At 36.9% G+C, this 24,924-nt stretch overlaps 1 protein-coding gene across 1 annotated transcript in view; it reads right to left on the reverse strand.

Annotated features, from left to right (window-relative positions):
- ADAM7 (ADAM metallopeptidase domain 7) overlaps window positions 1–8,561 on the reverse strand; it is a gene marked incomplete at both ends in the record, with an annotated part of 74,938 nt that extends 66,377 nt beyond the window's left edge. Inside the window, 3 exons of the mRNA XM_082727444.1 lie at window positions 2,618–2,691; window positions 7,229–7,332; window positions 8,315–8,561. Of these exons, the coding sequence (XP_082583570.1) occupies window positions 2,618–2,691; window positions 7,229–7,332; window positions 8,315–8,561 (425 nt within the window). The remainder of the gene's footprint in view (window positions 1–2,617; window positions 2,692–7,228; window positions 7,333–8,314) is intronic.
- Window positions 8,562–24,924: the final 16,363 nt, after the last annotated feature.

Below are 24,924 nucleotides of genomic sequence, written 5' to 3' on the forward strand. Positions count from 1 at the left end.
CTAACAGTAAAATTTACAAGTCTTAGTGACAAAGAGAAAATCCTGAAAGCAGCCCGGGACCAGAAGTCTGTAACATACAATGGTAAAAATATTATATCGGCAGCAGACTTATCCACAGAGGCCTGGCAGGCCAGAAAGAACAGGCATGATATATTCAGAGCACTAAATGAGAAAAACATGCAGCCAAAAATACTATATCCAGCTAGGCTATCATTGAAAATAGAAGGAGAGATAAAAAGCTTCCAGGACAAACAAAAACTAAAAGAATTTGTAAACACCAAACCAGCTCTACCAGAAAAATTGAAAGTGGTCCTCTAAGCAGAGATCCTAAAAATAGTAGATCAGAAAGGAACAGAGACAATATACAGTAGTAGTTACCTTACAGGCAATACAATGGCACTAAATTCATATCTCTCAACAGTTACCTTGAATGTAAATGGGCTAAATGCCCCAATCAAAAGACACAGAGTATCAGAATAGATAAAAAAAAAAAAAACAGAACCCATTAATATGCTGTCTGCAAGAAACTCATTTTAGACCCAAAGACACCTCCAGATTTAAAGTAAGGGGGTGGAAAACAATTTACCATGCTAATGGACATCAAAAGAAAGCTGGGATGGCAATCTTTATATCAGATCAATTAGATTTCAAGCCAAAGACTATAATAAGAGATGAGGAAGAACACTATATCATACCCAAAGGGTCTGTCCAACAAGAAAATCTAACAATTTTAAATATCTATGAACCTAACATGGGAGCAGCCAACTATATAAACCAATCAATGAAAAAATCAAAGAAACACATTGACAATAATAGTAGGGGACTTTAACACTGAAATGGACAGATCATACAAGCAAAAGATCAACAAGGAAATAAAGGTCCTAAATGACATACTGAACCAGATGGACATCACAGATATATTCAGAACATTCCATCCCAAAGCAACAGTTCACATGGAACATTCTCCAAAATAGATCACATCCTGGGTCATAAATCAGGTCTCAGCCGGTATCAAAAGACTGGGATGATTCCCTGCATATTTTAAGACAACAATGCTCTGAAGCTAGAACTCAACCACAAAAGGAAGTTTGGAAAGAACCCAAATACATGGAGACTAAAGAGCATCCTTCTAAAGAATGAATGGGTCAACCAGGAAATTAAAGAAGAATTTAAAAAATCCATGGAAACAAATGATTCAAAAATCATTTTTTTGATTTTTTTTTACCAAAAATGGTTCAAAATCTGTGGGACACAGCAAAGGCAGTCCTGAGAGGAAAATATAAAGCTATACAAGCTTTTCTCAAGAAACAAGAAAGGTCTCAAATACACAACCTAACCCAACACCTAAAGGAGCTGGAGAAAGAACAACAAAGAAAGCCTAAACCCAGCAGGAGAAGAGAAATAATAAAGATCAGAGCAGAAATCAATGACATAGAAACAAACAAACAACAACAAAAAAAAACAAAACCAAAAACAAAAACGAAATGAAAATCAAAAACCAATAGAACAAATCAAAGAAACTAGGAGATGGTTCTTTGAAAGAACTGATAATATTGATAAACCCCTGGCCAGACTTATCAAAAAGAAAAGAGGAAAGACCCAAATAAATAAAATCATTAATGAAAGAGGAGAGATCACAACCAACACCAAAGTAATACAAACAATTCTAGGAAACCATAAGAAACTCTTATCTCACAGAACAAACTGAGGGTTGCTGGGGGGAGGAGGGTAGGAAGAGGATGGTGGGGTTATGGACATTGGGGAGGGTATGTGCTATGGTGAGTGCTATGAAGTGTGTAAACCTGGCAATTCACAGATCTGTACCCCTGGGGCTAGTAATATATTATATGTTAATAAAAATTTAAAAATTAAAAAAACATATAATGTATTATTTGTTTCAGGAATACAGGTCTGTGATTCATCAGTCTTACACTATTCATAGTGCTCACCATAGCACATACCCTCCCCAGTGTTTAGCACCCAGCCACCACATCCGTCCCACCTTCCTTCACTTAAGCAACCCTCAGTTTGTTTACTGAGATTAAGAGTCTGGGACGCCTGGGTGGCTCAGTTGGTTAAGCAGCTGCCTTCGGCTCAGGTCATGATCCCAGCGTCCTGGGATCGAGTCCCACATCGGGCTCCTTGCTGAGCAGGGAGCCTGCTTCTCCCTCTGCCTCTGCCTGCCATTTTGTCTGCCTGTGCTCGCTCTCTACCCCCCCTCTCTCTGATAAATAAATAAAATCTTTAAAAAAAAAAAAAAAGAGTCTCCTATGGTTTGTCTCCCTCTCTGGTTTCATCTTGTTTCATTTTCTCCCCCTTCCCCTTTGAGTCTCTGCCTTGTTTCTCAAATTCCACTTATTAGTGAAATCATATAATAATTGTCCTTCTCTGATTGACTTATTTCACTTAGTGTAATACCCTCTAGTTCCATCCATGTCATTGCAAATGCAAGATTTTATTTTTGATGGCTGCATAATATTCCATTGTAAAGACAAGTAGGAATTCAGCTATAAATAGGTACAATAACATGATGAATTCATTTCATTGACAATTTTTACAAAAACTGGAATACTACAGACCAATAAATCTATAAGATATTGAATTATAATAAACTTACCTTGATCTTAAAAGGTGAAGTATTAAGGTTTTTCTTGTTAGCTTTAGTTCATACAACAATTCTTCATCTGTTTCCTGCAAAACAGTATCCATCATGTGACTTAAATGTGTGCTCATTTAGTGTGTATGAGGGTGGGGAGTGGAGTGGTGCAGGGGGAAATTAGACTTTATCAGTCTACCCAGCAGTCCAGTGGTCTGGCTAGGCAAAATGATAAATATAAGTTAGGCTGAATTTATGAGGGTAATATATGGAGGATTTTGCTTGTAAGCTACCTTTTAATAAAAATTTTTGATGGGAATTTTTTCTAGTTATAAAAAGAAATTAAAATATATATATTCTCTCCTTGTCCAGAGATAACAAGTCATATGTCCTTGCCATTCCACCCCTGCCCACACAGTTTGTGGTGTACCATTTTATAGTCTACTTTCTCACACAGAAGTAAATTATGACCATGGCCATTTTCTTATTTCAATAAAAGTTCCTTTGTAGTATGTATTTTATGGCTGAAAATCACAATGTGAATTTATTTAACCAATATCCAGATCAGAAATTTCAATTGGGGTATTTGCTATAGTTAGACATCATTTCTTGGTTGGCAACATTGAAAAAATATTTGATAAATGCTGCAAGATAACCCAGAAGAAGGGAAGCACAAAATTAGAATTTCACTAGAAATTTATAGTGGTTCTTATATTCTTGCTTTAGATATTAACATTAATGAAGTGATAACTTATTGTTGCAAACTTTTCTTTAATGACCATCAGAAGTGATATTTTTCTTCTGTTTGGTTTATTTTGTTGTTTACATATTTGTATATGAATTCCTAACTTATATCCTTTAAATATTTTCTTTTGTTATATTTTATTACCTTCTGATTATGAATTATTTATAATTTAAGTATTCACAGTTACTAGTTATTTATCTAGCACATTTCTTCAGTTTATTGTTCACCCATGTATTCAATAGTTGTTATTTCAGGCACAGTGATAATATAGAAAATACAATTTTGCACAAGATAGAGGTCACTGCCCTTATGAAAACCACAGCTTGGCAAAGAAGAAAATTAAAAAAAAAATGTAATTGAAGATTACAAACATCATAATAGGGGCTCCTGGGTGGCTCAGATGGTTAGGTGTCTGCTTTCAGCTCAGGTCATGATCCTGGGGTCTTGGAATTGAGTCCCGCATCATGCTCCCTGCTAAGTGGGGAGCCTGCTTCTCCCTCTGCCTCTCTCTCTCTCTCTCTATCTCTGTCTCTCAAAAATAAAAAAAATAAAATCTTAAAAAAAATAAACATCATAATAGGAGAAATGCAATGACTATGTTAGGAAGGAATAGGAGGCAAAGAACACAGCAAGCAAATGTCCTGAGGTAGGAAGGAGCTTGACATATTGAGAAGCTCAGAAAAATTCAAGGAGGCTGGAGAATCAAGTGTAAATTGAATAAATATGAAAAATGAAAAGGTAGGAAGGAGTCAAATCATGTACAACCAGTTAGTCACTCAAGAAGATTTGGACTTCATCCTAAGAGCAAAGAGAAGAAAAAGGTTTAGGCAAAAAGTACAGAAGTAGGTACAGTATTTTTAGATGGCTTACCTATTACAGATAATGTATCAGCAAAAATCACAACTGCAGGCAGGAAAAACATTTAAAGACTGTTGATGGGATATAAGTCACTTGGGCGAGGGAGTGGAAGCAGGGAAAGGGGAGAGTAGAAAATTTCAAAGGATATTTACATTTTAGAATTCACAAAATTTAATGGTTTTTTTTTTTTTGATTGGGGAGACAAAAGAGAGGAGTAAAGACTTCCCTTAGGTGGTGCCTGAGAGGTTCAGTTGGTTCAGTGTCCCACTGTTGACTTTGCTTAGGTCATGATCTCAACTTGTGAGATGGAGCCCCATGTGTGGCTCTGCATCAGACATGGAGCCTGCTTAGCATTCTCTCTCTCCCTCTCTGCCCGCATCATTCTCTTCCCCCCCCTCCAAGAATAATAATAATAACAGTAATAATTTGCTCCGTCTTCTGGTTTGTTTAAACTATGCTATTGAAGGAGGGTCTTCTGAAGGGAGGCAACTTGGAGGAAGGGAGAGGGGAGTTGTGTGTTTGTTGAATGTGAGTTGTGCACTGATTTGGGCATTTTTGGGACTGAAAGTTTAACATAAAATTGGGACTTCATTATAAACACATAAAGCACAGTGGGAAGGCAAGAACCTAGGTGCTTACTTAGATAAAAAGGGTTGACTTCTGTTTACAACATGATGAACTATACTTGCTGTTGTGTGTGAACAACAGTGGTATAATGGGACCTTGTAAAATTTGAATGTGTGATTATGGGTTTCCTATTTGTTAATATTCAGATGCAGTTGTTAATATTGTCAAATGTGACATTCTTGTTAATCTTGTCATTAGTATTATTTGTATATAAACAGAATATTTAACTTCGTGTTTTATTTCAGAATTTTATTTATTATATTTAATTTTAAAATTGTTTTTATTTAGAATCATTTTAGAGTTAAAGAAAAGTTGGAAAGATAATACAGAGCATTCCCATGTATTCCACAACTCAGGGTTCCATATTGTTAACATCATACATTACTATAGTGTACTTGTCACAACTCGTGATTCAAGACGGACATTACCAATTAAATTATACACTTATCCAGATTTTCTTTGTTTTTGTCTAATGTCCTTTCACTGTCTTAGGATCCCGTTCAGGACACACATCGCATTCAGTTGTCATGCCTCCTGTCTTGACTCTCGACACTATGGCAGCTTCTCGGACTTCCCTTATTTTTTGACAACCTTGAGGTTTTGAGGAGTACTGATCAAGTATTTTATAGATTGCTCCTTAACTAAGTTTTTTTTTCCCCCATATGTTTCTCATTCCCAGCCTGGAATTACAGGGATTTGAGAGAAAACAACAAAATAAGGTGCCGTTTTCACACATCATATTAAGAGTACATACTATCAAAATGACTGACTTATTACTGAATATGATTACTGGTTACCTTGATCACCTGTCAGCCTTTCTCCACTGTAAGTTTACACTCTTCTCCATTTTACTGGTTCCCTCTTCCATATTCTAATCTTTGGAAGGGTCTACGCACAGGCCATGCTTAAAGGGTGGGGAGTTATTCTTCACCTCCTAGGAAGGAGACTGTCTACATTAATTTTTTAATTCTGGTGTGTGGAGGATTTGTCTATTCTTTCCCATTTATTTATTTAATTATTTATCTATACCACTATGACTTCATAGGTATTAACTTATATTTTATTATAGCTCAAAACTACCTTAATAATTTTGTCCTCAAATTTATCCTTCTTTGGCTATTGGGAGCTCCTTCATTTGGCTCCTATGTTCTTTTGACATCCTCCCATCAATGCAAGTTTGGGTTGTTTGCTTGCTTGAGAACTTCCTTACTTTCTGGTATAAAAGATACTCCAAGACATCTTATATATTTCCTGCCCCAGACCAGTATCCTTTTGTACATTCATAATGAGATTGATGTCTTGATTTGCACAATGGTGACAGAAGGCTGGTTTGGCCCTCCTCAATGAGTACCAAACTTCAACCAATAAAAGTTTTTTTTTTTTTTAATTGAAGTATACTTAACATGCAATATTATATGAATACAAGGCTTAAGAAGTAGTTAAGGATAAAGGAATTGGAGATCAAGAGAAAACATTTTTTTGTAAGGAGATTACTACAGAAAAATAGACATTATCTCCAAATGGCAGCAGATGAAGAGTTGCTTTTTCATTATGTTAAGCTATGGGAAAGACATCTCAGTGGGAACATTTGGAAAGCTGAAATGCATCTTGCTGTGACTGAGGAACCTAACAAATGAGAACCTGGAAGGCTTGTCTCTTCTGGTGGTGAAGGAAAGAAAAGTAGTTGCATTGGGAAAAGTTTGCCCTCTCAAAGAGTATTGGGGCAAAGTGGCAGCCAGTATTCTCGATGGATGAAGTTAGAAAGCCCAGGCCCAAAAAGCAAGTGCCTGGTAATAAATATCTAAGAACAGTCCTTGAATGTCTTCTATAGTAATGGGATTGAGAATGACCTTACTTTGAAGCTTGTTTCTCATTATATGTATTACATGTTGTCTTCATAAACATTTGTTTCTTTTGAAAATAAAAATATAAATATTTGCATTTTAACACCTGAATAAACACTCTTCTAAGCGACAGGCCAGATGTGTTCCCATGAAAGTTGCCCAACTTTGCTGCTGAATCTGTAAGGCAAGTAAACCTGCATATTACATCACTGGGAAAGAAAAATACTCAGAGATTATATTCCATAGGCACCAGCTCAGAACAAATAAGGTTGCCTTAAATCAGCCCAGAAAGCTGTTAGTGGAAATCCTCACATAAACTGGAAAATTTATATGGAACTCTCTAAAATCCAAATTTTACTCCATCTTGTTTCCTAATCCATCAAAAGTTTGCTGCCTCCCCAACCTGCCCCCTGACCAACCCAAGTGCATGCTGTAAAGAGTGAGAGTTCTCGGAAAATTCGATATTCCTCTCTTGTGTACTTCTGATTGGAGCCAGATGTTGTTTTCTGCCTATGCTGTGAAAGTAATAAATCAACTTTATTAAATCAAAGTGTGTACCTGTATGTCATAATCATGGATGTGCCAAACATCTCGCTTCTGCCTCAGGGGAAGCCTTTTAGGATAGACCACTTCTTGACCTTCTACTCCAAGGATTGCCTTTTCTACAAGGAAACATTTAAGGGGGAAAATACATCTGGCATTAACATTCACACACAGTAACTGGATAAAAACTATTCTCATAGAGTTGACTTGCTCCCAATTAGCAGCCATGTACAACATCACTATGAAGGAGCAACCGCAACCCTATGTAACAGGTAAGGAAAGTGAGACTGATATTTCCAAATTAGGAAAATGTAAGCAAAATTGGAGAACAAGCCAAAAAAAATTAGGTCTTAAAGCGTCTTCCATCTTTGACTTTGTTCTGCAGTTACCACCTTCATCTTAATCTCCTCATGCCTGTGTCTGGATTCTGCCACCTGTCAAAGCCTTCACTGGAAGGGATTGTTTAAGTGGAAATTACCCATTTTATCTCCCAGGTACATTTGTATTTGAAATCTTAATTCTCCTAGCTGAATGCAAGTCTCTCCCTTGTTATTAGAATTTAGGTACTCTTGAATCAGTGCTAAGTAGTTTTCACAAGTGGTGGTCGTCTGGGCGTGAGGCCTGACTACCTCACTGGAGAATGATATAGAAGAAAGACCACATGATTTTAGAATCTGCTATTATTTGAGTCAAAGTTTTACCAGTTTATTAGCAGTATGTCCATTAATACCATATCTATTCTCTCTGATCTATAGATATTATTCTCAGTTGCTTTATCTATAAAGTAGAGATAATAACTTATCCTTGTACACATGTACACAGAGGTAAATGGCTAGCGCAGTGTTTCTACTCTGCAGATATTCAGAAATGCCCACTCCTTCCTCCTCACCATAAATCAGAGTAAGACCGCTAAAGTATTTCATAGAATCATAGAATCTCAATCTTAGCCATAACTAGTCCAAGTCCTATGCTATGTCCTCAGCAAAATCATCAATGGGTTTTAACGTTTTTTTTTAATCATTTATCACTTAAACTTTGTGACTAAAGAGACATTACCTCATAGCCTAGTAAGAAAACCCTGATAAAAAGATTAAGACATACCTTTAATCTGAGAAACGAGTGTGATCATGAAAAGCAAACTCCTGGGAAACATTCTGCACAATACTGGTGGGAGAAGGGATACAGGTGCTTGAGAAAAGATGTGTGTGGCTCCCTGCCCTTGCTTCCACAGCAGGGTTAAAGAACCCAACAGATAGGTAGGCAGTTTTGATCCAGCACGAGGAAGTGTTCCTTGCTTGTGTTGCATCATTTGTGAGGTGCTTGAGGCTAAAACCTGGAGGGTGGACATCCTGTACTAATTAAAGGCATCACTGATGTGCTGTGGTGGAGGTGGTTAGGCAGAGATCCCTACTTTGTGCCTGATACGAATATAATTCTCGGTGTACTAAAAATTCAGAAGTGAAAAAATCATGTATGTCTTAGAAAAAATATTGAAGAAGTTTATAGAATCTTTGGTTGAGGAAAGTGCATGTGAAGAATGCCAAGTGTAGAAATAATAACAGAAAATTTGGTAAAAAGTAGATAGAAATACTGAGAACTTATTTTTTCCTAGCTAAATAAAAGCCTGTGCCCTGTGGGGCAGAGACATTATGGCCTTTCAAAAGACATAAAAACACACAATAGTCATCCATATTCCATCTGTACCCTCCACACCCACCCTGATAAAAGAACCCAGAGTCCTGAAACAAGGGAAAATAACTTGATTTCCTCCCAAAGTTTTATTGAGCTCTAACTGACATAATGCTCTGTGTAAGTTTAAGGTGAGTGGCATGGTGACTTAACTTACTCATAACATTAAGTCATATCATAGTAAGTTTAGTTAAAAATCCATCATCTCCTACAGGTACAAAAAAAAAAAAAAGAAGAAAAAGAAAATGATCTTCTTTGTGATGAGAACTCTTAGGATCTACTCTCTTAACTTTCAAATATACCATACAGCCGTGTTCACTATACTTATCATGTTTTACATTATATCCCTAGTACGTATTTATCTTATCTTTATCTTGTAAACTGTAAGTTTGCATCTTCTGGCCACCTTCATCCAAACTTATTTATGAAAAAATATTTATGCCATATATCACATCACATATATCACACACATTATATCACATAAATTTAAATTAAAAGACAAACTCCAGAAATGTATGCAACATATATAATAAAAGGCAAAGGTAACTATTCCTATAATAGAACTCTTTCAAATCAACACAAAAAATAAAACATTAATAGGCAAATGTGAAAAGGATCTGTAAAATACCATCTGTATGTCTGAAATCTCTTTTTATTTTAGAAGCGCTCTCCCTTTGCCAATATAATCCCTTCTCTGTGTTTGGTATTCTCTCTTCGCCCGCTACCTCACATTATTGTTTATCCCTCTAGCAGTCTCATAAACTGAAAAAAAACAAAACAAAACAAAACAAAAAACCTATGATAACTAGAAGCTTTCTTTTGATATTTATATAAATTCAAGTGTCCCCCTTTCAAAAAAATCCTACCCTCAATACTATATTCCACAGGCCCTTGCCATCACCTTATTTTTCATTGTCTTCTCAGTTAAACTTTTCACAAAGTTCATCTTTACTTCTGCTGGCAATTTTTTCCCCTCCAGCTCATCCTGACACGTTGTACTCTGGCATCTGCCTCCATTATTCTGCTGACTAATGTTGCCAATAATTTCACAATTTCTACATCCAATTGATATTTTGTTTCTTTATGTTGTTTGCTCTCTTAACAACATCTGGCACTGTTGACCATAACTTCCCCCCTGAAATATCCTATTTATCTCTCTTAACAGTCTTTCTAACATCTTCCTAGCTCTCTGGCTAGGAGGTGGTTAGCCAGAGGTGGGCATATATTCTTTTATCCAAACTTTAAATTTTGAAGTTCCTCAAGATATTATCCTATACCTATGCTTGTTGCAAGTCCATCTCATCTTCAGTTATGGGTTCATTATCTCTCTCGACTATGCCTCACATTTATACTTCTAGCCACCTGAGTTATGGACCTTTACAGCCAAATCTCTACTCAACATCCTCATTGGGAGGGCTCAAAGCCCCTGCAAACTTAAGAAGTTGCAGAACTTGTTCTCTGTCTTTATTAATGATGTCAATATCCATTCCACATTGCAAGTCTGAAACCCAGTATCAATATCCCTCATAATCAACCCATCACTATGTTTATATTACCTTCTAAAAAATACCCTGACCTCTTTTCTCCAGATTTTATTCCTCCATCTTGCTAAGTCCAAGTTCTATCAACTTTCTTTGGCTACACTCCAACAAGTCTGACCTTTTCAAAGTACAAACCTGATCATGTCATGTGCCTATTGAAAATGCTTCAACAGTTTGTCGTTGGTGTTAGGATTAAGATTCACTTGGCTTTAAAATCTCAAAAGATAAATTGCCTGCTGGTTTTTAACTCTGTGACTTTGGGCAAAGTATCAAATATTTCTGTACTTCTGTTTCCTCATCTATAAAATGGACATTGGGCATGATAACATGTATTACATAGGGATAGTATGAGTATTAAATTACTCTGTGCTGAAAGGCAATCTTACATTACATGGTTCATTTACTCATCAATTCTCTTAGTTGACTATTTCATATTCTCTTTTCTCTCCTCAAGTCTCAAATCTCCCTTTATTTACTCTTAACTGATCACCATGTTTTCTATTTTATTGAGAAACAGAGAAATCACCAAAAGAAAGAAATCTCACCTTCTCCCATGATCACATCTACCACACTACCAAGATGTGTGCCAATACACTAGTTCTTCCCTGTTTCTATGGGTGGACTGCTCATGCCTATAAGGTCTAGCCACCATTAATATACTGGATTCCATTCCTTCTTCACCCTCCAATGTCATCACTCTGGCAATTGTTCTCTTTCATTACTCCATCATCTGAATTGTATATTTGCAAACATGCTGTCATATTTGTCCACCTTTTAAAAAAGTACCTCTCCTTTTACATCACAGTCTCCTCCATCCAGCTACTGTCCCATTCTTGACTTCTTTTTATAGCACACTTCTTGAGAGATGAGTGTACAGTTTATCTTCAGTTCCTCTCTCCCCATTTTCTCTTGAAACTGCCTCAATCAGACTTTTATCCTTCACTCAACAAAACACTTCCCCTCACTGCTACTGATGAGCTGCACCTTGCCAAATCCAGTGGTCAATTTTCATTTCCTACTACTTAAACTTTTAGTAGCATTTGACACAATCACATCAACCTTTTGAAGAGTTTAGTCCATAGTATACCATGGATCAACTCTGTGTTTATTCATTGCTGCTTCTTAGTTGCTTTTGTTGGATCCTTATTCTGTTTCCAGTGTTTAAATATTACAGATCCCCAGCACTCACCTCTTAGCACTTGCCTCTGTAGATAGTTACTAACTCCAAAGCTCTATAGAAAGCTCAAGACAAAAGCTTCAAGACCAAAACCCCTCAGATTACTTAGCTAGGCCCCTGACAAGGGTGGTGCAATTCTGCCTCAGGCAAAGACATTTGAGAATCACAGTAATAGGCAACAGGCCCCTACTCCAGATCAGCAAGAACATCCAGCCAAGACCAAGTTCACTGATCAATGAGAACTGCAGAACTCCAGAGCTAGGGACAAGCAAAACATAGAATTCATGGCTTTTTCCCCATGATCCTTTAGTCTTTCAAAGCTAAATGTTCTTAATTTTATTTTTTTCTTATTCCATTTTTAAAATCTTTCTCTTTCCTATTTTAATGCTTTTTAACTATTTTATCTTGTCAATACCTTTTAAAAAATCTTTTTAAATTTTCATTATTATAGTCATATTTTATCCCTTCAATGTATTTAACTTTATTTCTTGTATACATATAAGTTATTTTTTCTTTAAAATTTTGGGATACAATTTCTTCTAATAGATCAAAACATACCCTAAATCTAGTGCATAGCTTTGTTCTAGTCTCCAGCATGATCACATTCCTTACTCTTTTTTTCCTTTTTTTCCAATCAACTTCTTATCAATCCTTTTTCAGAATCTTTTAAAATTTTCATCTTTATAGTCATATTCCAACCCTTCATCATGTTTACCCTTATTTTGTGTGTGTGTGTGTGTGTGTGTGTATATATATATATATATATATATATATATATATATATATATATATGTTTTTCTTTCTTTAAAATTTTGGGAGATAGTTTCTTCTAACAGACCAAAATATACCCCAAATCAAGTGTGTGTCTCTGTTTTATTCACCAGTCTAATTATATATATATATATATATATATATTTTATTTTTCTTTTTTCCCCTCCTTTTCTTCTCCCCCTGGTTTTGGGTCTCTTCTGATTTGGTTAGTGTATATTTTTTCTGGGGTCATTGCTACCCTTTTAGTACTTTGTTCTCTGATTCATCTATTCTTACCTGGATAAAATGACAAGGCAGAAAAACTCTCCACAATAAAAAGAACAAGAGGCAGTACTGATGGCTAGGGACATAATCAATACAGATATTCTATATGAAGAGGTAGAAGATGTGGATTATCCATTCATCTGTTGATGGATATCTAGGTTCTTTCCATAGTTTGTCCATGGAATACTGTGCAGCCATCAAAAGAAACAAAATCTTGCCAACAATGTGAATGGAACTAGAGGGTATCAAGATAAGTGAAATAAGTCATTCAGAGAAAGACAATTATCATATGATCTCCCTGATATGAGGAATTTCAGAGGCAAGGCAGGGAGTCATAGGGGATAGGGAGGGATAAAATGAAACAAGATGGGATTGGGAGGGAAACAAACAATAAGAGACTCTTAATCTCACAAAACAAACTGAGGGTTGCTGGAGGGTTGGGGGGGTAGGGATAGGGTGGCTGGGTTATGGACATTGGGGAGGGTATGTGCTATGGTGAGTGCTATGAAATGTGTAAGCCTGATGATTCACAGACCTGAACCCCTAGGGCAAATAATACATTATATGTTAATTAAAAAAAAAGTAGTTCTCACCTAATGTCATGGTTTTAAATATCCTCTGTGACATGATGGCTGCCAATTTTTTTTTATCTAATCCAAATGTCTTTGAATTTCATAGAGATTTGAATTCTCATAGAAACAACTCTCTTTCAGCATCTTCACGTTAATATTTAATAGGCATCTCAAACACAAAATGGTGGTTTGTTAAAGCATGGGGACAGGAAATCACAAAGATAGATTTCTGATCTTCCTCTTCAAACCTGGTATTTCCAGTCTCTTATTTTAGGATATTACAGCTCCCTTTTTTCAGTTACTGAGGAGTCATCTTTGATTCCTCTCTTTCCCCCACTTTGCATTTTTTAAAAGATTTTATTTATTTATTTGACAGACAGAGATCAAAGTAGAAAGAGAGGCAGGCAGAGAGAGAGGAGGAGGCAGGCAGAGAGAGAGGAGGAAGCAGGCTCCCCACTGAGCAAAGAGCCCAATGGGAGCTTGATCCCAGGACCCTGGGATCATGACCTTAGCACAAGGCAGAGGCTTTAACCCCCTGAGCCACCCAGCCCCCTCACCCCCCACTTTGCATTTTATGCATCAACAAATCCAGCTGTCTGTTTTCAGAAGACATCAAGAATCTGACCACCTCTGACCACATTACTGCTGTTTTGGTGATCCAGCATGTTATCCTCTCTAGCCTAGTTTATTAAAATAGCCTCTTACTTGAACTTGCTGGTTTTTTCTTGGTCGCTCACAGTGTATTGTCTACACATCATTCAGAATGATCTCACTAATACTCATCACATTATGTAATTCTTCGCTGAAACCTTTCCAGTAACTTCCTATCTCAGAGTAGTAGCTGAAGAACAGTGATGGCTACAGCTCGATGCTCTCTGGCTTCATACTTCCTACTTCCTACACCTGTCACCCACTCAGATCCTGTCACCATGTACCCTTGCTCTTTATTGAAAAGGCCAAGCATATTCTGTTTTGCTTGTTGTTTGTTCCTTCTCCTTTCAGCCTCCTGTCTCTCTTCCTCTCTGCCTTCAGGTCCCTATTCAAATATTGTCATGTTTTTGAGGTCTTCTCCAAAGACTCTAGGCAAAGTAGACATACTCACTTCCATCCTGGTACCCCTGTTGTCATTTGTTGCCTTGAATTTGATGCCATCTGGAACGTGCTTTACTTATTTATTTATTTATTTATATTTCTTTTTTATATAAATTCAATTAGCCAACATATAGCACATCATTAGGTTTTGATATAAAGTTCATGATACATCAGTTGCGTAGAACATCCACTGTTCATCACATCATGTGCCCTCCTTAATGCCCATCCCCCAGTTATCCCATCCCCCACCCATCTTCCTGTCTGCAACCCTCAGTTTGCTTCCTGGAGTCAAAAGTCTCTCATCGTGTTTGTCTCCCTCTCTGATTTCTTCCTAGTCGTTTTTTTCTCCCTTTCTCTATTGTCCTCTGCACTATTACTTATATTCCACATATAAGTGAAACCATATGATAATTGTCCTTCTCTGATTGATTTATTTTATTTAGCAATATGCTAAGTGAAATATGTATTTTGTATCTAAACTGCCTGCCTCTCTTCCTTGAAATGTATCTTTTGATGAAGTTCTAGAACATAGGTGAGGTTCGGTGGGGTGAGGTCCGAAGCCAATGACCAAGGAAGAATTCTTGAGATATCTTTGGTGAAAAATGGTGGTTTGTTAAAGCATGGGGACAGGAAACATGGGCAAGAGGAGATGCTGCCCTGGGGATGTGAGAAGTGGTTTATTATATACTTGTAAGTTGGGGAGGGGATTAGGGATGATATAAGTCTCTAAGGAATTTTGGAAGCAAGGTTTCTAGGATCTTGAGAGGCTAGCTATTATCTGGGGAAAAGGTTATTCATTACCAGGAATAAAACCTTCTCATGAGACCCTTTAGATGTATATCAGTGGGCCATATGCTTGGGAATGATTGACACTATCTTGGAGGTTTAGAGATAAAGTTTCCAAAGGAATTGTTAAAGTAGACTTACAGGATACTGGTTGAGGGCGGGGGCTGGTCAGGATAGGATTGTCCTTTGCCCTTATCAAAGCCTTAAGGTGGCGGTAATTGAGTCCCTAGACGAGAGTCACTCTGCCTGTTTTAAGGGCTTGTCAGTAGATAAGGAAATTTAATAATTTTTCTTCTGCCTGTGTTTCTCACATCACTGCATGAGGATTTTTGGCAGTTCTATTCTCCACTGTATTTTCAAGGTCTAGAATAATAGGTTGCTAAATGATTTTTATTAAATGAGTATATTGATACATTTAAGAAGTTGGACAATATCTGGGAATAGTAAGACCTAATTAAACTATAATTATTTTAACTTTTAATTATGAGGAGGTTATAGTAGAGTAAATGAAAGTATACTTTCAAATCCAGACCACCTGGGTTCAATTCTCAGCACTTAAAATTTCTACCTACAGACCTGGGTTGATATCTTATCTCACTGTGCCTCAATTTTCTCATTTTCCAAAATGAGAATAAACTCAGCATTTGTAGTGAGGACTAAAAGAGGTAATTTATCTAAGTAATCTGAAAGCAGTGCCTATTGCATATTAAAAGCTAGGTAAGTATTGATTTTTTAAGAACTATGTAAGTGTTGACTTTTGTTTTTATTGCTTTTCTGTGCCATTTTCATCCACTTTTCATCTTCCTTTTTTCTCTGAGCTTCAGGGTCTTTGGCTTCCTTTCTTTGCCCCAACACGCCATATTTTCTCCCATCAAAGGGTCTCAGGACAAATGTGGTTTTCCACTTGGAGTCTCCTCCTTTCCTCTTTGTAGCCACATAAATTCCTCATTCTTCAGTTTTCAGTTCAAGGGTCATTCTCTCAGGAAAGCCTTCCCTAACCCCAGAGTCTAGAGCAAGTTTCATTCTGAAACTCTCTCTCTCTTTCTTTTCTTTTAATTGAAAATAATTTAATTGACAAAGATGAAAGAAAACAAGTTGATAGAATAATAAAGGATAAAGGATAGAATAGTTACCTTTTTTTTCTTTAAGATTTTATTTATTTATTTGACAGACAGATCACAAGCAGGCAGAGAGACAGGCAGAGAGAGAGAGGAGGAGGCAGTCTCCCTGCTGAGCAGAGAGCCTGATGTGGGACCTGAGCTAAAGGCAGAGGCTTTAACCCACTGAGCCACCCAGATGCCCCTATAATAGTTATCTTTTATATCATAAAAGAAGATCATGAATAACCGTACATCAATAATTTTGAAAACTACATTAAACACATCAATTTTTGGAAAGAATGTAAAAAGTCAATATTGACACAAGAAGAAACAGAAAACTTGAATATGTATGCAGGAAATCCTTTCTCTTCCTTCCAAAATAAAGACCTAGCTCGGATAACTCTATGTCAAACTTCATTTTTTTTTTTTTCTGAAAACTTGTGTTAGTTTATCATACACTTACCAGTTCAGTTATTTGATTATCTGTGTCCTCTAGCAGTCTATAATCTCCAGAAGCAAAGATTCTGTTTTTGCTTACTCTGGTACCACAAACCTAGTAGTGTCTTGCATATAGATACTGCATTTAATACAAATTTGTTGAATGCAAATAAAATAATTTGCAGCAAGGTCATTGCCTGGTTACATCCTCATGTGCTTCCAGAAATTTAGAATGTAATTTAAAGAATGTTAATCCAAACGGTCATACCAGTAGAATTTCTGTCACTCTTTCAGGGCAATTGCAAGAGAGAACTGAAGACTAATGAGTGTCCTCAGGGTATTTGATTCATTACTAAATCAAACAAACACTCATCAACACATCAAATAGAATTTGCAAGCTTTATTCACTGTGACAGTTGAAAAGAACAATTTAACCCACTGAGCCACCCAGGCGCCCTGAAAAGAACATTTTAAATTGGGTGACAGGAACTATATTGAACTTGCCTTTGTTATAGCCAAAATTGTGGGAAATAGAATCAACAATTTTTAAAATACCAATTGTGCAATCTCAATTATTTATAGTGCATGGTAAATGATAAGGTTTTGAGGCTTTTGTCTTATGTCTTTGTGCATTAGTTACAGCTAGGCTAGCTTTCTAGCATAACTAAAATATTACAGATACAACATTATCTATGGTTAAGCCAGGTGAAACAAAGAAGCATTTTCAAAGAACAGTTTTTGTAAATTACTCAAGCCACATAATCAATAAATGGAAAGCAAAAATTAAAAGAAAATTTCTGCCTAACTCTGTTTTCTTTTTCTTTTGGTTTTTTCAGTGTTGCAAGATTTATTTTTTATGCACAACACCCAGTGCTCCATGCAATACATGTCCTCCTGAATACCCACCACCAGGCCCTCCCAACCCCCAAACCCTCTCCCCTCCAAACCCCTCATCTGTTTTGCAGAGTCCACAGTCTCTCATGGTTCATCTCCCTCTCTGATTTCCCCCAACTCACTTCTATCATATATTGGTGTCCCTTTTATTGAGAAGGAAAATAAAAGGTTTTATTCTTTCTCATAATCACACTAAAATCAAACTTTCAAACCTGAAGAATGTTATATTCAATTCCAAACTCTACCAAGTGGCTAGCGTAGTATAGTGCAATAGTATAGTCTATATGTTATTCTCACTCTCCAGCCCGTTTTCTGCCCTTAACATGATCACTAAAGTACACAAAACTTTTTTTTTTTTTTCAAAAAACAATGAATCCTGGAACAGATTTCAATATCAAAGGGACTCTATGGAGTCCAAATGTCAGACAAAAGCAGATTTTAAAGAAGATTAGATATGTATGACAGTGTTCTGTTCTCTTCTTATTTTTTTGCTACAATTTAGTGAAGCAACCTCTCATAGGAGGTTCTCTAATCTGCTCTCATTGTGGTTTCCATGAGAGTTTTTGAGGCTGTAGATTCTTGTGTTCATTCCAAATCACCACTAGGATCAGCTCTTGTGCAAAATATCTTGGAAGCCCCCAGCTTTGTGCAGAGCTTGCCCACTTTCTACTTTTGACAGTCCAGATACTCTTCAGGCTTACCCCCTTGAGCTTCTTCTGTCTCTCTTTCCTTAATGTTTTTATTTCCAATCCCCTAGACCCACTTGAAAACTTAGAGTGTATTAAGTGTTGGAGACCCCAGGAAGGATGACAGATGATGCAGAGTGTATTCTAAATCAGAATTGAGAAGGACCCCACCCTGTAGACCCAAAATGTTTATTCTTATACCACCTTTGTGAAGAGAAACATGAAAAAAGGGCAATAAATCCAAGAGAATGAAGAGAATAAGGTGAATAAAAAAATACTTAAATAATAATAAAATGGGAAAAACATCATATAGAAAGATGAATAAACGTAAGCATTTTCTGTCTGGTTTTTTAAAAAAATATATTATTGGGATGCCTGTGTGGCTCAGTCAGTTGAGCACCTGCCTTTGGCTCAGGTTGTGGTCCTGGGGTCCTGGGATTGAGCCCCACAGGGGAGCCTGCTTCTTCCTGTAGCCTTCCCCTTCCCCTGTTCATGCTATGTCTCTCTCTCTCCCCCTCTCTCTCATAAATAAATAAAATCTTTTAAAAAAGAAATATTAACAAGTAATCCCAAACTACGTTATCAAACTTGTAATTCTTTCTCTAGAACCTAATTTCAACCTATTAATGGTGTTTTAAATGCATAAGGAAGAACAATAGATTCAAAATCAGGAACTCTATGTTCTCCTGTGACTAATTCAACTTCCTTAGGCAAATCACTTATTTTCTGGACCCCTGTCTAATTTATAAATTGAGATTGTTAGATTGTTTGAACTCCAGGATTTTTTAAACATCAAAATGGTGTTTCCAGGCTTACTAATTTTTCTTTCCCTTTCTAAGTCCTTTATTGAAAGTAGGAATTTTGACTTGGGAGAATAATGAAAAATTTGGGATTTTTTGTCACTATCATATTTTTTATTTATAATTGCAGTTTTATTAATTAACATGAGTAGCAAACATTATGTGATGAAAGCAACAGGAGTCATTAACGAATTGCCTAGCTCTCCCACTCAAAGCGACAAAGCAATTCCTAGGGGCCATCAACTAATCAGATTCCTAAGGAATCTGATATCCACATTACTTAGACAGTGACATGGCACAAATTACTTAATATTTCTAGAGTTTTGGTTTCTTCATGATAAACTAAAAATGAGAGTTTTTTTAATACAGGATTGCTGTATAGATTGATATAATTAATGAATTATGCATAATACATGTAACTAAATTTCACTGAAGGCTTGATGTTATTTCTCACCTTCAGCTCAACTCTGATTCATAACAGCTTTAAGAAATGAATTAAATTTAGCAAGGTCAAATTTGTTTAAAAAACACGAACTTAAAACTTAATGGAGACAGGATATAAAATGAAATGCAATGTAATTAGATTTTCTCCTGGCCCAAGAAGACAGCACTCTTCATTTCACACATAAGTCCTATATTCCTGTAAGACTATGTCACACTTTCTCCTCATTCCTCAACAAACTGTAACATTCTTAATCTTTAAACAAATTGTAGTAAGTCTCTTGATCTCACATGCCCATCCAGCAGCTTCAATATTTTTTTTCTGATCCCTATACAGCAAAATGTTCTCGAAGAATTATCTATAATCATTTTCCCTAGTTTCATTCTTTCTTCGAGCGACTCCAAATCAAAAGATAATCTATTTTGCCCCACTACTCTGCTGAAATTACTCATCAATGTCACCAGTGAATTCCAGATTTTAAATTCAATCATCAAGTCTGTTTTTTTAAATTAATTTTTTATTTTTTATAAACATATATTTTTATCCCCAGAGGTACAGGTGTGTGAATCACCAGGTTTACACATTTCACAGCACTCACCAAAGCACATACCCTCCCCAATGCCCATAATCCCACCCCTTCTCCCAAACCCCCTCCCCCAAGCAACCCTCAGTTTGTTTTGTGAGATTAAGAGTCACTTATGGTTTGTCTCCCTCCCAATCTCATCTTGTTTCATTTATTCTTCTCCTTCCCACTTAAGCCCCCATGTTGCATAACCACTTCCTCATATCAGGGAGATCATATGATAGTTGTCTTTCTCTGCTTGACTTATTTCGCTAAGCATGATACGCTCTAGTTCCATCCATGTTGTCGCAAATGGCAAGATTTCATTTTTTTGATGGCTGCATAGTATTCCATTGTGTATATATACCACATCTTCTTGATCCATTCATCTGTTGATGGACATATAGGTTCTTTCCATAGTTTGGCTATTGTGGACATTGCTGCTATAAACATTCGGGTGCACGTGCCCCTTTGGATCACTACGTTTGTATCTTTAGGGTAAATACCCAATAGTGCAATTGCTGGGTCATAGGGCAGTTCTATTTTCAAAATTTTGAGGAACATCCATGCTGTTTTCCAGAGTGGCTGCACCAGCTTGCATTCCCACCAACAGTGTAGGAGGGTTCCCCTTTCTCCGCATCCTCGCCAGCATCTGTCATTTCCTGACTTGTTGATTTTAGCCATTCTGACTGGTGTGAGGTGATATCTCATTGTGGTTTTGATTTGTATTTCCCTGATGCAGAGTGATATGGAGCACTTTTTCATGTGTCTGTTGGCCAATTGGATGTCTTCTTTGCAGAAATGTCTGTTCATGTCCTCTGCCCATTTCTTGATTGGATTATTTGTTCTTTGGGTGTTGAGTTTGCTAAGTTCTTTATAGATTCTGGACACTAGTCCTTTATCTGATGTGTCGTTTGCAAATATATTCTCCCATTCTGTCAGTTGTCTTTTGATTTTGTTAACTGTTTCCTTTGCTGTGCAAAAGCTTTGATCTTGATGAAATCCCAATAGTTCATTTTTGTCCTTGCTTCCCTTGCCTTTGGCGATGTTCCTAGGAAGATGTTGCTGCGGCTGAGGTCGAAGAGGTTGCTGCCTGTGTTCTCCTCAAGGATTTTGATGGATTCCTTTCGCACATTGAGGTCCTTCATCCATTTTGAGTCTATTTTTGTGTGTGGTGTAAGGAAATGGTCCAATTTCATTTTTCTGCATGTGGCTGTCCAATTTTCCCAGCATCATTTATTGAAGAGGCTGTCTTTTTTCCATTGGACATTCTTTCCTGCTTTGTCGAAGATTAGTTGATCATAGAGTTGAGGGTCTATTTCTGGGCTCTCTATTCTGTTCCATTGATCTATGTGTCTGTTTTTGTGGCAGTACCATGCTTTCTTGATGATGACAGCTTTGTAATAGAGCTTGAAGTCCGGAATTGTGATGCCACCAACGTTGGCTTTCTTTTTCAATATCCCTTTGGCTATTCGAGGTCTTTTCTGGTTCCATATAAATTTTAGCATTATTTGTTCCATTTCTTTGAAAAAGATGGATGGTACTTTGATAGGAATTGCATTAAATGTGTAGATTGCTTTAGGTAGCATAGACATTTTCACAATATTTATTCTTCCAATCCAGGAGCATGGAACATTTTTCCATTTCTTTGTGTCTTCCTCAATTTCTTTCATGAGTACTTTATAGTTTTCTGAGTATAGAATCTGTGTCTCTTTGGTTAGGTTTATTCCTAGGTATCTTATGGTTTTGGATGCAATTGTAAATGGGATTGACTCCTAATTTCTCTTTCTTCTGTATTGCTGTTGGTGTAGAGAAATGCAACTGATTTCTGTGCATTCATTTTATATCCTGACACTTTACTGAATTCCTGTATAAGTTCTATCAGTTTTGGAGTGGAGTCTTTTGGGTTTTCCACATATAGTATCATATCATCTGCGAAGAGTGATAATTTGACTTCTTCTTTGCCGATTTGGATGCCTTTAATTTCCTTTTGTTGTCTGATTGCTGAGGCTAGGACCTCTAGTACTATGTTGAATAGCAGTGGTGATAATGGACATCCCTGCCGTGTTCCTGACCTTAGTGGAAAAGCTTTCAGTTTTTCTCCATTGAGAATGATATTTGCAGTGGGTTTTTCATAGATGGCTTTGATGATATTGAGGTATGTGCCCTCTATCCCTACACTTTGAAGAGTTTTGACCAGGAAGGGATGCTGTACTTTGTCAAATGCTTTTTCAGCATCTATTGAGACTATCATATGGTTCTTGTTCTTTTTTTTATTGATGTGTTGTATCACATTGACTGATTTGCAGATGTTGAACCAACCTTGCAGCCCTGGAATAAATCCCACTTGGTCGTGGTGAATAATCTTTTTAATGTACTGTTGAATCCTATTGGCTAGTATTTTGTTGAGTATTTTCGCATCTGTGTTCATCAAGGATTTCGGTCTATAGCTCTCTTTTTTGGTGGGATCCTTGTCTGGTTTTGGGATCAAGGTGATGCTGGCCTCATAAAATGAGTTTGGAAGTTTCCCTCCATTTCTATTTTTTGGAACAGTTTCAGGAGAATAGGAATTAGTTCTTCTTGAAATGTTTGGTAGAATTCCCCCGGGAAGCCGTCTGGCCCTGGGCTTTTGTTTGTTTGGAGATTTTTAATGACTGTTTCAATCTCCTTACTGGTTATGGGTCTGTTCAGGCTTTCTATTTCTTCCTGGTTCAGTTGTGGTAGTTTATATGTTTCTAGGAATGCATCCATTTCTTCCAGATTGTCAAATTTATTGGCGTAGAGTTGCTCATAGTATGTTCTTATAATAGTTTGTATTTCCTTGGTGTTAGTTGTGATCTCTCCTCTTTCATTCATGATTTTATTTATTTGCGTCCTTTCTCTTTTCTTTTTGATAAGTCAGGCCAGGGTTTTATCAATTTTATTAATTCTTTCATAGAACCAGCTCCTACTTTCGTTGATTTGTTCTATTGTTTTTTGGGTTTCTATTTCATTGATTTCTGCTCTGATCTTTATGATTTCTCTTCTCCTGCTGGGCTTAGGGTTTCTTTCTTGTTCTTTCTCCAGCTCCTTTAGGTGTAGGGTTAGGTTGTGTACCTGGGACCTTTCTTGTTTCTTGAGAAAGGCTGGTACTGCTATATATTTTCCTCTCAGGACTTCCTTTGTTGTGTCCCACAGATTTTGAACCGTTGTATTTTCATTATCATTTGTTTCCATGATTTTTTTCAATTCTTCTTTAATTTCCCGGTTGACCCATTCATTCTTTAGAAGGATGCTGTTTAGTCTCCATGTATTTGGGTTCTTTCCAAAGTTCCTTTTGTGGTTGAGTTCTAGCTTTAGAGCATTGTGGTCTGAAAATATGCAGGGAATGATCCCAATCTTTTGATACCGGTTGAGTCCTGATTTAGGACCGAGGATGTGATCTATTCTGGAGAATGTTCCATGTGCACTAGAGAAGAATGTGTATTCTGTTGCTTTGGGATGAAATGTTCTGAATATATCTGTGATGTCCATCTGGTCCAGTGTGTCGTTTAAGGCCTTTATTTCCTTGCTGATCTTTTGCTTGGATGATCTGTCCATTTCAGTGAGGGGAGTGTTAAAGTCCCCTACTATTATTGTATTATTGTTGATGTGTTTCTTTGATTTTGTTATCAATTGGTTTATATAGTTGGCTGCTCCCACGTTGGGGGCATAGATATTTAAAATTGTTAGATCTTCTTGTTGGACAGACCCTTTGAGTATGATATAGTGTCCTTCCTCATCTCTTATTATACTCTTTGGCTTAAAATATAATTGATCTGATATAAGGATTGCCACTCCTGCTTTCTTCTGATGTCCATTAGCATGGTAAATTCTTTTCCACCCCCTCACTTTAAATCTGGAGGTGTCTTCGGGCTTAAAATGAGTTTCTTGGAGGCAACATATAGATGGGTTTTGTTTTTTTATCCATTCTGATACCCTGTGTCTTTTGACAGGGGCATTTAGCCCATTAACATTCAGGGTAACTATTGAGAGATATGAATTTAGTGCCATTGTATTGCCTGTAAGGTGACTGTTACTGTATATGGTCTCTGTTCCTTTCTGATCTACCACTTGTAGGCTCTCTCTTTGCTTAGAGGACCCCTTTCAATATTTCCTGTAGAGCTGGTTTGGTATTTGCAAATTCTTTCAGTTTTTGTTTGTCCTGGAAGCTTTTAATCTCTCCTTCTATTTTCAATGATAGCCTAGCTGGATATAGTATTCTTGGCTGCATGTTTTTCTCGTTTAGTGCTCTGAAAATATCATGCCAGCGCTTTCTGGCCTGCCAGGTCTCTGTGGATAAGTCAGCTGCCAATCTAATATTTTTACCATTGTATGTTACAGACTTCTTTTCCCGGGCTGCTTTCAGGATTTTCTCTTTGTCACTGAGACTTGTAAATTTTACTATTAGGTGGCGGGGTGTGGGCCTATTCTTATTGATTTTGAGGGGCATTCTCTGAAACTCCTGAATTTTGATGCTCGTTCCCTTTGCCATATTGGGGAAATTCTCCCCAATAATTCTCTCCAGTATACCTTCTGTTCCCCTCTCTCTTTCTTCTTCTTCTGGAATCCCAATTATTCTAATGTTGTTTCGTCTGATGGTGTCACTTATCTCTCGAATTCTCCCCTCGTGGTCCAGTAGCTGTTTGTCCCTCTTTTGCTCAGCTTCTTTATTCTCTGTCATTTGGTCTTCTATATCACTAATTCTTTCTTCTGCCTCATTTATCCTAGCAGTGAGAACCTCCATTTTTTATTGTACCTTATTAATAGCTTTTTTGATTTCATCTTGGGTAGATTTTAGTTCTTTTATTTCTCTAGAAAGGGCTTTTATATATCTTGAGAGAGTTTCTTTAATATCTTCCATGCCTTTTTCGAGCCC

This window comes from Mustela nivalis (assembly GCF_964662115.1).
Source record: "Mustela nivalis genome assembly, chromosome: 4".
Lineage (NCBI taxonomy): Eukaryota > Metazoa > Chordata > Mammalia > Carnivora > Mustelidae > Mustela > Mustela nivalis.